The sequence below is a fragment of the Sminthopsis crassicaudata genome, chromosome 4 (genome assembly GCF_048593235.1).
Source record: "Sminthopsis crassicaudata isolate SCR6 chromosome 4, ASM4859323v1, whole genome shotgun sequence".
Taxonomy (NCBI): domain Eukaryota; kingdom Metazoa; phylum Chordata; class Mammalia; order Dasyuromorphia; family Dasyuridae; genus Sminthopsis; species Sminthopsis crassicaudata.
The window spans coordinates 92,158,757-92,173,563 of record NC_133620.1 but is presented as its reverse complement, the minus strand read 5'-3'; the positions used below and the strand labels follow the sequence as shown (position 1 = coordinate 92,173,563).

The 14,807-nt window shown below is 34.1% G+C and overlaps 1 protein-coding gene across 6 annotated transcripts in view; it reads left to right on the top strand.

Annotated features, from left to right (window-relative positions):
• The window catches only part of DENND1B (DENN domain containing 1B), a 317,390-nt gene that overhangs the window by 130,448 nt on the left and 172,135 nt on the right, over positions 1–14,807 (top strand). For all 6 annotated transcript variants that reach the window (XM_074308679.1, XM_074308673.1, XM_074308676.1 and 3 more), the window contains one exon: positions 11,548–11,667. In XM_074308679.1, coding sequence (XP_074164780.1) covers positions 11,548–11,667 — 120 coding nt within the window. The remainder of the gene's footprint in view (positions 1–11,547; positions 11,668–14,807) is intronic.

The window sequence follows — 14,807 nt, the reverse complement described above, 5'->3', positions numbered from 1 at the left end:
ACTGTAGTGTTAGGGTTGCTGGGAAGTAGAGACATACATAGCAAAAAGAATATCATGATCAAGAAATCTAAGAAGAAAGATTTTTGATTTTTTTTTTATCTTAAGTATATAGAAAAAGCCAGAAATCTGTGGATAGTAAAACAATGGTCCAGCTAGGCTGAGAACATTGAATTCTTTACATGAATTGATCAGAGGTGAACCAGGGAAATCTAAATCAGGTATATTGTTTTGACCATTGAGTCAAGTGTTTGCAGAGTCCATTTGTAGTGGGTAGTATTCGGATAAATCAGATTGCTTAGATTACTCAAAGTTTGAAGTTTACTGGCCTGAGCTGGTGACATAGCACTCAATACTTAGAGGAAGTAATAGCACAGTATCAGATAATATGGATAAGAATCAAACAAATTAAGTCAAAAATAATTTTTTAAACATTTGCTGTGTATCAGGCATAAACAAACATCCATTATTTCTTCCAGCAGTTCATAAAATCTGGCTATGATTTGACGTACTAATTAAGGAAGCAAGGTTGGGATAAGAGTAAAGAAGAGAGATTCTCAGCAAATCAGTCAGTCAACAGTTTATGAAGCAGACACAGTGTTTACTGCTGGGGAATTAAAGAAAGGCAGAAAATAGTCCCTGAGTTTTAAAAATATATATTCTAATGCAGAAAAAGTTTAAATAATTACATACATACAGAGAAGATGGAAGACAATCGGAAAAGGAAAACATAAGTAGGGACCAGGAAACCATATTGTGGATCCAAGGAGTCCAGATCACAAGATGAAAAATAATAACTATAGAACATCTATAAGTAAAGCCTCAAAACAAAACTAAAACATTATTAAAATTACTAGAAAAATGAAGTGATTTTTTTAAAACGCACACTATAAATGAAAGAAAAAATCTAGAGGAAGCAAATAGAAACTAAATAAAATTCTGGAGGAAAGAAGGAAAATATATTAGTGCAAAGTGATGATCTTAGAAAGAGCTGATAAGTTGAGGTATTGGAGATAATGGTAAAGACAAAGAATAGGAGCTTATCTTTTCAAGTCAGAGGGACAAGTGACAATTATGATTATATAAATAGAATTTCAGAATTCATGAAATAGAAGTCATACATTTATAGGTGATGATAAGATCAAGAATTTGACTATATTTGTGTAGCTGAGGTGGGGTAGAGTCGTTGAATCATTTTAGTTATGTCCTACTCATTGTGATCCCATTTGAAGTATTCTTGGCAGAATATGGTTTGCCATTTCCTTTTCCAGCTCATGTTATAGAAGAGGAAACTAAAGCAAGAGGGATTAAGTGACTGTCCTATTGTCACATACCCAGTAAGTGTCTGAGGCTAGATTTGATTTCATGACAATGAATCTTCCTGATTGCAAGTCCAGTGCTCTATCCACTATACCACCGAGGTGGAGTGGAGGAGTAGATCATATGAAATAAGAGGTAGTCAGAATATTTAATGAAATATCACATATATTAAAGTTCTCTACTCTAAGAGCAGGATTTTAGGAGGAGAGAAAGACTGAGTCATAAGTTGAATTCATTGAGGAAAGAGAGTATGCTCAAGATTAGTACATAATAGCTACCGGAATTTTGATTTAAATAAAAGTTGAGTGTTTTTCAAAGGAGAGAGATTATTAATTGGTGGAGAGAAAGCTTAGAAATGGCAATGGAGGGCAAGGAATATTTCAACTTTCCAAGTTGTCTATTGAATTGGAGGGATGGCTGAAGGTTCAATTAGTTCTGGAAAGCATCATAGGTAGATGGTGTCATTTTGAGGGGACCAGATCTTAGTAAGAGTCAGAAAATGGAATGAATGAAAAAAGAAAGATTTAAAATGAAAGCAAGTTACCTTTTGAGCAGACTTTTCAGAGGGCCCAGTAGAAGTGATATAAGGCAGGGCTTATTAAACTTTTTCCATTCATGACTCCCTTTCGCTCAAGAAATTTTTGACTCAGGGTATACAGATATATAAAATAAGTATACAAATTCAACATTTACTTATAATAAATCTTAATTTTGTAACCTCCATATTCAGTTGTGACTCCCCATTTGGGGTTGTGAAACAAGTTTAAGATGCTGGAGTATGCTACACTAAATGCCTTAAAATGAGATATTAGGAAGGTTTGAAAGAATTAAGAATAAAGGATAGGCAGTGGGGGAATGGAGATTCAGATTGTAAATGTGGATTCAGAATCCCTGGAATGGGAAGGGCATGACCTGATGGGAGTTTCATAATCATTGAGGAATAATTTAATAATTATCAACATCCTTAGAGACTTATCTCTGGGTAAAATCCTCTCAATAACTTAGACAACTCATGTGAGGAATTGAGGTGAGGGAAAAGCTGAAGGAATGTAATTCTTATTTTATCTTTTTTTTTTTTATTTTATAATTATAACATTTTTTTTTGACAGTACATATGCATGGGTAATTTTTTACAACATTATCCCTTGCACTTACTTCTATTCAGATTTTTTCCCTTCCTCCCCCAACCCCCTCCCCCAGATGGCAAGCAGTCTTAAATATGTTAAATATATTACAGTATATTCTAGATACAATATATGTGTGTAGAACCAAATTTTTTGTTGCACAGGAAGAATTGGATTCAGAAGGTAAAAATAACAGTTTACATTCATTTCCCAGTGTTCCTTTTCTGATGTAGCTGGTTCTGTCCATCATTAATCAATTGGAATTGGATTAGCTCTTCTCTATGTTGAAGAAATCCACTTCCATCAGCATACATCCTCATACAGTATCATTGTTGAAGTGTATAATGATCTTCTGGTTCTGCTCGTTTCACTCAGCATCAGTTGATGTAAGTCTCTCCAAGCCTCTCTGTATTTCTCCTGTTGGTCATTTCTTATAGAACAATAATATTCCATAACATTCATATACCATAGTTTACCCAATCATTCTCCAATTGATGGACATCCATTCATCTTCCAGCTTCTAGCCACTATGAAAAGGGCTGCCACAAACATTTTGGCACATACAGGACCCTTTCCCTTCTTTAGTAGTTCCTTGGGGTATAAGCCCAGTAGTAGTATGGCTGGGTCAAAGGGTATGCACATTTTGATAACTTTTTGGGCATAATTCCAGATTGCTCTCCAGAATGGTTGGATTCTTTCACAACTCCACCAACAATGCATCAGTGTCCCAGTTTTCCCACAGCCCCTCCAACATTCATCGTTATTTGTTCCTGTCATCTTAGCCAATCTGACAGGTGTGTAATGATATCTCAGAGTTGTCTTAATTTGCATTTCTCTGATCAATAGTGATTTGGAACACTCTTTCATATGAGTGGAAATAGTTTTAATTTCATCATCTGAAAATTGTCTGTTCATATCCTTTGACCATTTATCAATTGGAGAATGGCTTGATTTCTTATAAATTAAAGTCAATTCTCTGTATATTTTGGAGATGAGGCCTTTATCAGAACCTTTAACTGTAAAAGTGTTTTCCCAATTTGTTACTTCCCTTCTAATCTTGTTTGCATTAGTTTTGTTTGTGCAGAAACTTTTTAATTTGGTGTAATCAAAATGTTCTATTTTGTGATCAATAATGGTCTCTAGTTCTCCCTTGGACACAAACTCCTTCCTCCTCCACAAGTCTGAGAGGTAAACCATCCCCTGTTCCTCCAATTTATTTATGATTTCGTTCTTTATGCCTAAATCTTGGACCCATTTTGATCTAATCTTAGTATGTGGTGTTAAATGTGGGTCCATGCCTAGTTTCTGCCATACTAATTTCCAGTTTTCCCAGCAGTTTTTGTCAAATAATGAATTCTTATCCCAAAATTTGGGATCTTTGGGTTTGTCAAAGATTAGATTGCTATTTTTATTCACTATCTTGCCCTGTGAACCTAACCTATGCCACCGATCCACTAGTCTATTTCTTAGCCAATACCAAATGGTTTTGGTGACTGTTGCTTTATAATATAGCTTTAAATCAGGTACACTTAGACCACCTTCCTCTGACTTTTTTTTCATTAGTTCCCTTGCAATTCTCGACCTTTTATTCTTCCATATGAATTTTGCTGTTATTTTTTCTAGGTCATTAAAATAGTTTCTTGGGAGTCTGATTGGTATAGCACTAAATAAATAGATTAGTTTGGGGAGTATTGTCATCTTAATTATATTCGCTCGGCCTATCCAAGAACACTGAATGTCTTTCCAATTATTTAAATCTGACTTTATTTTTGTGGCAAGTGTTTTGTAATTTTGCTCATATAATTCCTGACTCTCCTTTGGTAGATATATTCCCAAATATTTTATACTATCGACTGTTATTTTGAATGGAATTTCTCTTTGTATCTCTTGCTGTTGGATTGTGTTGGTAATGTATAAAAATCCTGAGGATTTATGTGGATTTATTTTGTATCCTGCGACTTTGCTAAAATACTGAATTATTTCTAATAGCTTTTTAGCAGAGTCTTTGGGGTTCTCTAAGTATACCATCATGTCATCTGCGAAAAGTGACAATTTGATTTCTTCATTTCCTACTCTAATTCCTTGGATCTCTTTCTCGGCTCTTATTGCCAAGGCTAGAGTTTCTAGTACTATATTGAATAGTAATGGTGATAGTGGGCAACCTTGTTTCACTCCTGATCTTACAGGGAAAGGTTCTAGTTTATCACCATTACATATGATGTTTACTGAAGGTTTTAAATATATGCTCCTTATTATTTTAAGGAATAGTCCATTTATTCCTATACTCTCAAGCGTTTTTAGTAGGAATGGATGTTGGATTTTATCAAATGCCTTTTCTGCATCTATTGAGATGATCCTATGGTTTTTATTAATTTGATTATTAATATGGTCAGTTATACTAATAGTTTTCCTAATATTAAACTAGCCCTGCATTCCTGGTATAAATCCCACTTGGTCATAGTGTATTATCCTGGGGATGATTTTCTGAAGTCTATTTGCTAATATCTTATTTAAGATTTTAGCATCAATATTCATTAAGGAAATTGGTCTATAGTTTTCTTTCTCAGTTTTTGATCTACCTGGTTTAGGTATCAGTACCATGTCTGTGTCATAGAAGGAATTTGATAGGACTCCTTCAATCCCTATTTTTTCAAATAGTTTACATAGCATTGGAGTTAGTTGTTCTTTAAATGTTTGGTAGAATTCACCTGTAAATCCATCTGGTCCTGGGGACTTTTTCTTAGGAAGTTGGTTAATAGCTTGGTCTATTTCTTTTTCTGAGATGGGACTATTTAGACTACTTACTTCTTCCTCTGTTTAATCTGGGCAAGCTATATTTTTGAAGGTATTCTTCCATTTCATTTAAGTTATCGAATTTATCAGCATAAAGTTGAGCAAAGTAGCTCCTAACTATTGTTCTAATTTCCTCTTCATTAGTGGTGAGTTCACCCTTTTCATTTTCTAGACTATCAATTTGATTTTTCTCTTTCCTTTTTTTAATCAGGTTTACTAAGGGTTTGTCTATTTTGTTGGTTTTTTCATAGAACCAACTCTTAGTTTTATTAATTAATTCAATAGTTTTTTTACTTTCAATTTTATTAATCTCACCTTTTATTTTTTGAATTTCAAGTTTTGTGTTTGTCTGGGGGTTTTTAATTTGTTCCTTTTCTAGCAATTTTAGTTGTAAGCCCAATTCGTTGGCCCTGTCTTTCTCTATTTTATGCAAGTAGGTCTGTAGAGATATAAAACTTCCCCTTATTACTGCTTTGGCTGTATCCCACACATTTTGGTATGATGTCTCATTATTGTCATTTTCTTGGGTGAAGTTATTAATTATGTCTACGATTTGCTGTTTTACCCAATCATTCTTTAGTATAAGATTATTTAGTTTCCAATTATTTTTTGGTCTATTTTCCCCTGGCTTTTTATTAAATGTAATTTTGATTGCATTATGGTCTGAAAAGGATGCATTTACTATTTCTGCCTTACTGCATTTGATTTTGAGGTTTTTATGCCCTAGTATATGATCAATTTTTGTATAGGTTACATGAACTGCTGAGAAGAAAGTATATTCCTTTCTGTCTCCATTTAGCTTTCGCCAAAGATCTATCATATCAAACTTTTCTAGTATTCTATTTACCTCTTTGACTTTTTTCTTATTTATTTTGTGGTTTGATTTATCTAATTCTGAGAGTGCAAGGTTGAGATCTCCCGCTATTATAGTTTTGCTATCTATTTCCTCTTGCAGCTCTCTTAATTTCTCTTTTAAGAATTTAGATGCTGCACCACTTGGTGCATACATGTTTAATATTGATACTGCTTCATTATTGATGCTTCCCTTTAGCAGGATATAATGCCCTTCCTTATCTCTTTTAATTAGATCAATTTTTGTTTTTGCTTGATCTGAGATGAGGATGGCTACTCCTGCTTTTTTGGTTTTGCCTGAAGCATAATAGATTCTGCTCCACCCTTTTACTTTTAGTTTGAATGTCTCATCCTGTTTCAGGTGTGTTTCCTGTAAACAACATATAGTAGGATTCTGACTTTTAATCCAGTCTGCTAACTGCTTCCTCTTTATGAGGCAGTTTGCCCCATTCACATTTATGGTTAGAAGGACTAATTCTGTATTGCTTGCCATCCTATTAACCCCTGCTTATGCTTTTCCCCTTTCCTTCCCTTTTACCCTCCTATCCAGTATTAAACTGGTGAACACCACTTGCTTTTCACAGCCCTCCCTTTTTAGGATCCCTCCCCCACCTTAAAGATCCTCCCCTTATTTTACCCCTTTTCCTCGAAATTACTGTATTCCCTTCCCCTTAGCTTACTCCTTCCCTTTCACTTTTCAATGAAGTGGAAGAAGTTTCACCATAAATCGAATATGTCTATTGATACACGCTATGTTCATCTCCCTCCTTTCTTTCTCTCAGATATAATAGGTTACCTTTGCCTCTTCATGAGATGTAGTACCACCACTTTACACTTTTTTATGATATAATCTCCTTTCCACCACTAGTTTCTAAGACAAATTGTACATATGTTCTTTACATATTTTTTTGACAAAAGTATAGTTCTCAAGATTTCTTTTTACCTTTTTAGAAATCTCTTGAGTTCTGTATTTGAAGATCAAACCTTTTATGTAGGTCTGGTTTTTTCATCAAAAATAGATGGAATTCATTTATTTCGTTAAATGTCCATCTTCTTCCCTGGAAAACGATGCTCATTCTTGCTGGGTAAGTTATTCTTGGCTGCATACCAAGTTCCTTAGCCTTTTGGAATATCATGTTCCAGGCCCTGCGTTCTTTTAATGTGGACGCTGCTAGATCCTGGGTTATCCTTATTGTGGATCCTCCATATCTGAATTGTTTTTTTCTAGCAGCTTCCAATATCTTTTCCTTTGTCTGATGGTTCTTGAACTTGGCCACTATATTTCTTGGCGTTTTGATTTTAGGGTCCCTTTCAGTAGGTGATCGATGAATTTTTTCAATGTCTATTTTACCCTCTGTTTCCAAAACGGTCTGGGCAGTTCTCTTTGATAATTTCCTCGAAAATGATGTCCAAGCTCTTTTTTTCCTCCCATTTTTCAGGGAGTCCGATTATTCTCAAATTGTCTCTCCTGGATCTGTTTTCCAGGTCTGTTGTCTTTCTGGTAAGGTACTTGACAGTCTTTTCAATTGTTTCATTTCTCTGGTTTTGCTTGACTCCCTCTTGGTTTCTCCTTGAGTCATTAATTTCTACTTGTTCCAGTCTAATTTTCAATGATGTATTTTCTTCACTCACTTTTTTTATATCTCTTTGTAATTGTCCAATTGAGTTTTTATCTTCTATGGAATTTTTTTCCATTTTATCCATTTTATTTTTTAGAGAGCTGTTTATTTTCCAGCTCACTAATCCTGTTTTCCTTGGAGTTGTTTACCTTTTCCAGCTCACTAATCCTGTTTTCCTTGGAGTTGTTTACCTTTTCCAGCTCACTAATCTTGTTTCTCAATGATTTGATTTCTTTATCCACTCTGTCTTTGAATGCATGGGATGACTTCTCCAGGCTCTCTTGCCAAGCTTCCCTTTCCTTTTCCCATTTCTCTTCCAGCTCTCTTGTGAGAGCCTTTTTGATTTCCTCTATGAGGTTCTTTTGTATTGAGGAACAGCTTATATCCCTCCCAGGGGATACATCTGGGGACAGTCTGTTCCTAGTCTCCTCAGCATTTGAAGTCTGCTCCCTCTCCACACAGAAGCTGTCAATGGTTAGAGCCCTTTTGAATTTTTTGTTCATTTTGTCAGAGTAGGAATCAAAGAAAACAAACTGACAAGAGAAACAATTGGTCTGTTTTGCGGGGGATGGGGCTAGATGGTATTAATGGGCTTCCTCTACAGACTGGGGGTAGGGCAGCAGAGAGCCACTAACAGAACAGCAATGACTGTACTGAGTCTGCACTCTGAGGCTCCGAGAACACACCCGAGTCAGTCCAGGTGGGGGTTGGGGGTGGCCGGGCTCTGAGAGACGCTGGCTTTCTGGGGTTTTAATCTTCACCTCCAGTGTTTACATGCTCTCAGCCGCTCCTGGCTTGCTGCCAAGACGGAGCATCCACACTGGGGCAAAAGCCCTTTCACAGAAACGGCAGAGATCACACCCCTCCCCTTCTGGTCTGAGCTGTGTGAGCTGCCTGTCTTGCTCTGGCTGTCTGCCCTCAGTCTGCGCCCAGTCTGATTGACCTTCCCCCGAGCAAACACAGACCTTTTCTGGCGACTTTCAAGGATGTCTTCTCTTGGTGATATTTTGTGGATTTCTTTCTGGGTCAAGCATTAAGTCAGAGGCTTGTCATGAAGTAAGTTCTGAGAGAAAACGAGGAGCTCAAGCAGCTGTCTGCCTCCACGCCGCCATCTTGGCCGGAAGTCCCCTATTCTTATTTTATCAAGAGATACTAGGCTGAAGACAGCCTAGGTCATGATTGAATGGTATTTTTCTTCTTATCCCAAAAATAGGGGACAGATATGATGGGAGGGAATATGTTTCTTTGAGAAGCATGGATTCAGAGCAGTCCATCCATTTTCTTTCTACTTTAGTAATTTAAGTAATTTAAGAAGTAATTTAAAGCATCTTTTTAGAATCTAATTATTTGTTCTTCTTTTGCTTCCCTCTCTCCATGTTCTCTTAAAGACCTAGAAGTTTAATTTAATTTCAGTTATTTAACTCTTGGTCTTAGCTTATTCTCCCCTCTCTCTCTTCGATTTTATTTTTCTGTGCATTTGATGTGTCTCTACGTTAAACTGTGTGTGTTCAATCTTCTTTTTTCATTTCATACAGGAGTGAGGTTCATCTTCTGTTCATTTTTCCAACCCACTTTTTCATGTTTTTTTTTTCTTTTCACACATCATAATTTTAAAAAATGGCAACTTCCCCTTTTTCTCCTTTATACATTAGGATGTTCTTCTTTTTACCTTTCTGTTCTTTAAATCCTCATGACAGAACAAATTCACTTTCAGGACCTCTGTTTTTCTTACTTAATTTCCTCAATACCCTTTTAGGATGTTAAGTTTCCAAAGGAACACTTCATTGAACAGCTTCCATTTGTTCAAATTCATTTATCTTTTCATATTTCTCCAGAATCTTGTCTTTATGTTTCTTAATTCCTTTCTATCTCTTCTTTTCATTAGAAATTCTTGACAGTCCTTTGTATCTATTTCAAGAAAGGTTAGTTTTCTCCTTGTTAGGCTTAAACTTAATTTCATAGAATAACTTTTTTTCTGGATTGTAAACTTCTCTCTCTTTTGAAATATTATACTCCAAGAAAACCTCTCATAGTTGGAGTTTCAGGTCTTGTTGTGATCTTAATTGTTGTTCCTTGGAAGTTGAATTATTTAAAATCTATTGTATATACACATATATTATTTTCATGTGATTACATGAAAACTTTATTATCTATACATTTTGAAACTTTATTTTGGAGTTTCTTTCAGAAGGTTATTAATGCAATCTTTCTGTTTCTATTTTTATACTGAGGTATTTAAATGGGATGTATAGTTTTCATTTATGACTTATTGAAATACAGTTCCCAAGTTGCTTTTGTGGTGGTGGTGTTTGAGCATAATTTTAGTCCATGATTCATAAATGAGTTCTTATTGGCCTCTTTTATATTTCCTATGTTTTTGATAGCAAATATCTCACATTTTCACCTATTTCTAAGATTTCTTGCTTTCTCATGGAATCAGGAGTTTTGTTTTTTGTTTTTTTCTATTCTAGTTTTCAGATTCCATATCTTGGTTTAAAATTAGCACTTTTTTCTATAAGCTTTTTTTTTTTTTCCATTTAGTTCTTTTCAAAGCTTTTATATCACTTTTAAGAAATGTTTTTTAAGATAGATAGTCTTTGTGGGAGGTTTTTTTTTTTTTTTTTTTTTTTTAATTCTGCTTGCAGTTTTTAAAGAGTTATATTTGTGATAATTTTTGATACTTATTGTCCGGTTTTCTTTAATTTATTCTCATTTCTTAGCTTTGGTTTCTGAATTGTACCTGGGACTTTGTATTAGGGATAGGATATGTCCCTTGTTGCTCTATTATGTGAGAATGTAATCCCTGTTTGGTCTTGCCCTAAATTCCCTGACTTCCGCTTTCTGGGGCTAAGACTATCCTGAATCTTTGAGGTTTAGAGGCCTGTATAGTCAGAATGCTTGCTAGAAACTCAGTGAATAGTATTTCTGACTTCAGAGACCTTGGGGCTGAACTTTCTTGATCTGAATGTTAGTAACAACCAGGTCACTGGTCATTAGTTAATGTGTTCTATTGCTCCCTAGGTTCCCAATTCTGGAGTCTTCTGACTACCTTAGGATTTTCATAGCAGAGCCTGCTACTCTCATTTTCCCTGACCAGTGAACCTTTTATGTTATAAAAATTCTTTTCTCTTTCCATGTTGGAAAATTTACTTTTCCAAGCACTACTGCTCTGGATTTGCTTAAGAGCCCTTCTTTCTTATTGCACTTGGATTCTATTCTAATGAATTTGCTTAGAAAACCTCACATGGGATCACAAATAATTGAACATGGCTGACATGCAACAACAACAACAGTGATGACTGTTGTTCAGATGAACACTGCTAGTGTTTGCTGTGACTTTAGTACTGTACTAAATTTTGGGGATACAAGTCAAAAATCAGCTTTTACCCTCAACAAGATCACTATTTAATGGAGATGGCAACAAGCAAATAAGCAAAATACATGCAAACAAGTTATATACTGAGAAAATAGGAAATAATTAAAATAAGGAAGCCACCAGAATACAGAGAACTGAAAAAAGATGTCTTGTAGAATATGGGATTTTTATTGTGACTTGAAGGAAGCCAGGGAAATTAGTAGAGGAAATGATGAGGGAAAGGTGCTAATCTTTGAGATAAGTGATTTGTATTCAGTAAAAGTATTATTATATACCAACTGCTATTTCAATGGCCATTCAGTATTTTTAAACATATCAGGTTTTAGAATATAGGTAGTATTAAGGGTGAAATATATCTCTAATTATTAGCGAAAAGAAATCCTCAAGCATGTTTGGAATTTTGTGGAATATTTTATCTATTGGGGATGTTGTATGACTTAATATTTCATAATCTTAATTTTTTTAGGGTTTCCCAAAATCAAGTTGGACAGCACTTTACTTTTGTGCTAACAGATATTGAAAGTAAACAAAGGTTTGGATTCTGTCGTTTAACATCGGGAGGCAAAATTTGCTTATGTATTCTTAGGTGAGTACTTGTAATAAAACAATTATACTAGTCATGCTATTTTTTCCTAACTTATATTGTTAAATATACATATATATATATATATATATATATATATATATATATATATATATATATATGTTCATTAAGCAATTTATAACTATATCTCATTGAGAATTGAGTATTATTGAAATGAAACAAAATGTTATTTTTTTTTCAGAAGTTTTAAATCATTGAAAAATCATTGAAAGAGCAATGAATTTTCATTCATGTAATTTAGCTTTGTTGTCTTTCTCCTATTTAATTCTGGGATCAACTCTATATGTTCTATATTCAGCTGACTATCATTTTTAATAATGATCATCCTCCATTTGACTATGTGGATAATTAAGCTGAACTTTTTTGAATGATTATGGATCTCACATAGGATTCGCATTGTCCACAGGAGCTTCTATAGAATCCCACTGTGTATAAGGAGCTGTTCCTCAATTTGTGCCTTGAACTTTGGCAAGCATTAATCTCTTGATTTTATGTCTTGTTTGATATTTATAATCAAATATTAACCACATAAACTTGTATTTGCTCTTATATCTACAAATGAACTATTTCTAATCTATATAGTTGCATAAAAATGTTTGAGAACAGTGTTTAAAAGACTTCATTTTACACTGTTCATTCAAATGTTTTTGTTCATAATGCACACATTTTCAACACATCCGGGTTTTGTATATCTACCCATTTCAGTCAGTTTTGTGGCTAAAAATGTAATCTTCAGTGAAATGGCATCTATAAAAGCCTGCCTGTTCTCTTCTCAAATTTTCACAAAAGATACCTTTGATACACAAAATCAGTCTTACAAAGGTTCTGAAAACCTTTATGAAAAAGTTGAAAAACAACATATCAAACAGGAATCCTATACTCTGTCTCCTTATGCTATCATACTCACAATCATTTAATTTAATTTTCACTTCTTTCAGATATCTTGAGAGCTTATCCCTATTTAGAGCTCCTCAAAGGATATTACTTCTCCTGTAGACCTCATCGTGTAGCTTATCAGATGGGTTAATGTAGCTATTCTTTATTGTTTGTTCCACTTTTTTATGTATCAAATCTGGACTCATTGGTGGAAATAATACTTATTTATGGAAGTCTTGACAATTCCTCCCCCCCCCCCCATTTCATTTGTTTATTGTCTGCCTTTCAATTTTATTCTTAACTATTTGGGGAATAATATGAATCAGGTAGGTCACACTAGCTTTCTGTAGATGCACTATTAGTATTATGAAACAACCATCTCCAGGGACTCAAATCTGAGTTTTGCAAATGTAGGAATAGAAGCATATGTTGCTGGTGTGGACAATTTTTAGTGTATTACCAAAATCACCCTTCATTTGATTTTAAAGAACCAAAACATCACTCTCTTATATGTGTTATATTCCTCTATTAGAATATAAGTTCTTTGAGGACAAGGATTGCTTTGCTTTTTAGTAATTTTATCCATAGTACTTAGGAAAGTTTCTGAAATTTAATAAACACTTAATAAATATTTTTGAATCAAATGATCATGTGCATGTGGAGTTAAATATTACCAAAAAGATTATGACTGGACCACTCTTGTAGTTAGAGTTATGGTAGCAAATGCACATCCTGCTTATTACATTGCTATCTGTATAATATCAATAGATCAAGAAAGTAGTCTCAGCATGCTAAGTGAGGAAGAAAAAGGAGAGTAGGATCCAGGAAATGAGAAAAATAAATAGATAGGTAAAATAATAGAAGTAAATAAACTGAAGACTGAGAAAAAGCCCAGTGGATTTGATAATTAGAATGTCATTGATGACCTTTGAAACAACCATTTCAGAATAGTGATAAGGAAGGAAGCCAGATTGCCAGGCATCATAGAGGAGCATGTAGATAGTTTTGTATATCTTTCATGTTCTATCCCTGTTAACTCTTCTACTTTAATTCTACTCCTTAACTTGCCTTGCTGTTACTTAACCTCCCCCAACTCATGAATCCCTCCCTTATCTCTTTTCTCTTCCCTACTTTTTCATCCCATTGTCATTAATCTACACACTTTTTATCACAGTCCCATTAATCTGCATACCCTTCTGTACTCCACCTTATCCTATTCCCTTTCCCCCTTATTTCTTTATAGATTTTGGAGGGTGCTATATCCTATATGGTTATCTATATTGTTCCCTTTTTAACTCATTCCTGATGTGAGTTGGTCAGAACTACTAGTCCTTCACCCCATCTATGTCTCTGTGTCAATTCTTCCTCTGTACCTCATTTATAAAGCATAATTACTATTTTTACCTTTTCCTAGATGTTTTTGCTATTTAGAGTCAGATCATACTCAGCTTTACCCAAGTCTTTCATTTGAGCTATGCAAAATACTGATGCCAATCTTAAGACATATAACTTACATTTTCACATATAAAATGTAAACTGTTTGTCCTTTTTTGAGTCCCTTGAAATTGGCCTTTGTTGTTGGTTTTTATATGTTAAATTTTCTATTGAGTTCAGGTATATTTGAGACAAAATACCGACAATCTGGAAGTTCAATGGATATCCATTTTTTTACTCAATATTATATTTAATTTTGTTTGGTATAATATTTTTGGCTGCATGACTAATTTTTTGGTTACTGTTATATAGTGTTCCAGGAGCTGCAGTCTTTTATTGTAGATGCTGATAAATCTGGTACAATTCTAATTGTAGCTCCTGCATATTTGAATATTGCAGGATTTTTTATTGGTTTGCTTCTTGTAAAATTTTCTCTTTGATCTGGTTAATTCTAAATTAAGCTATAATATTCTTATATGTTTCCCTTTTAGGATCTCTTTCAGGTGGTAACTGGTAGATTTTTTTTTACTTCTACTTTACCCTCTCTTATTCTATCATTTCAGTACAGTTTTCTTTTATTATTTCTTGTATTATTGTATTTTTTTTGGTCCCAGTTTTCTCTTAGACCAATTATTATGTTTTCTCTTTATGATATGTTCTCTAGATATTTTGTTTTTCTTATAAGATGTTTCACATTCTTTTCTACTTTTTCATTCTTTATATTTGGTTTTATTATTTCTTGGTCTCTTAAAGAGATTCGGCTCCCCCTAGCTGAATTCTAATTTTCTTTTTTTAAAAAATTAATTAAATCT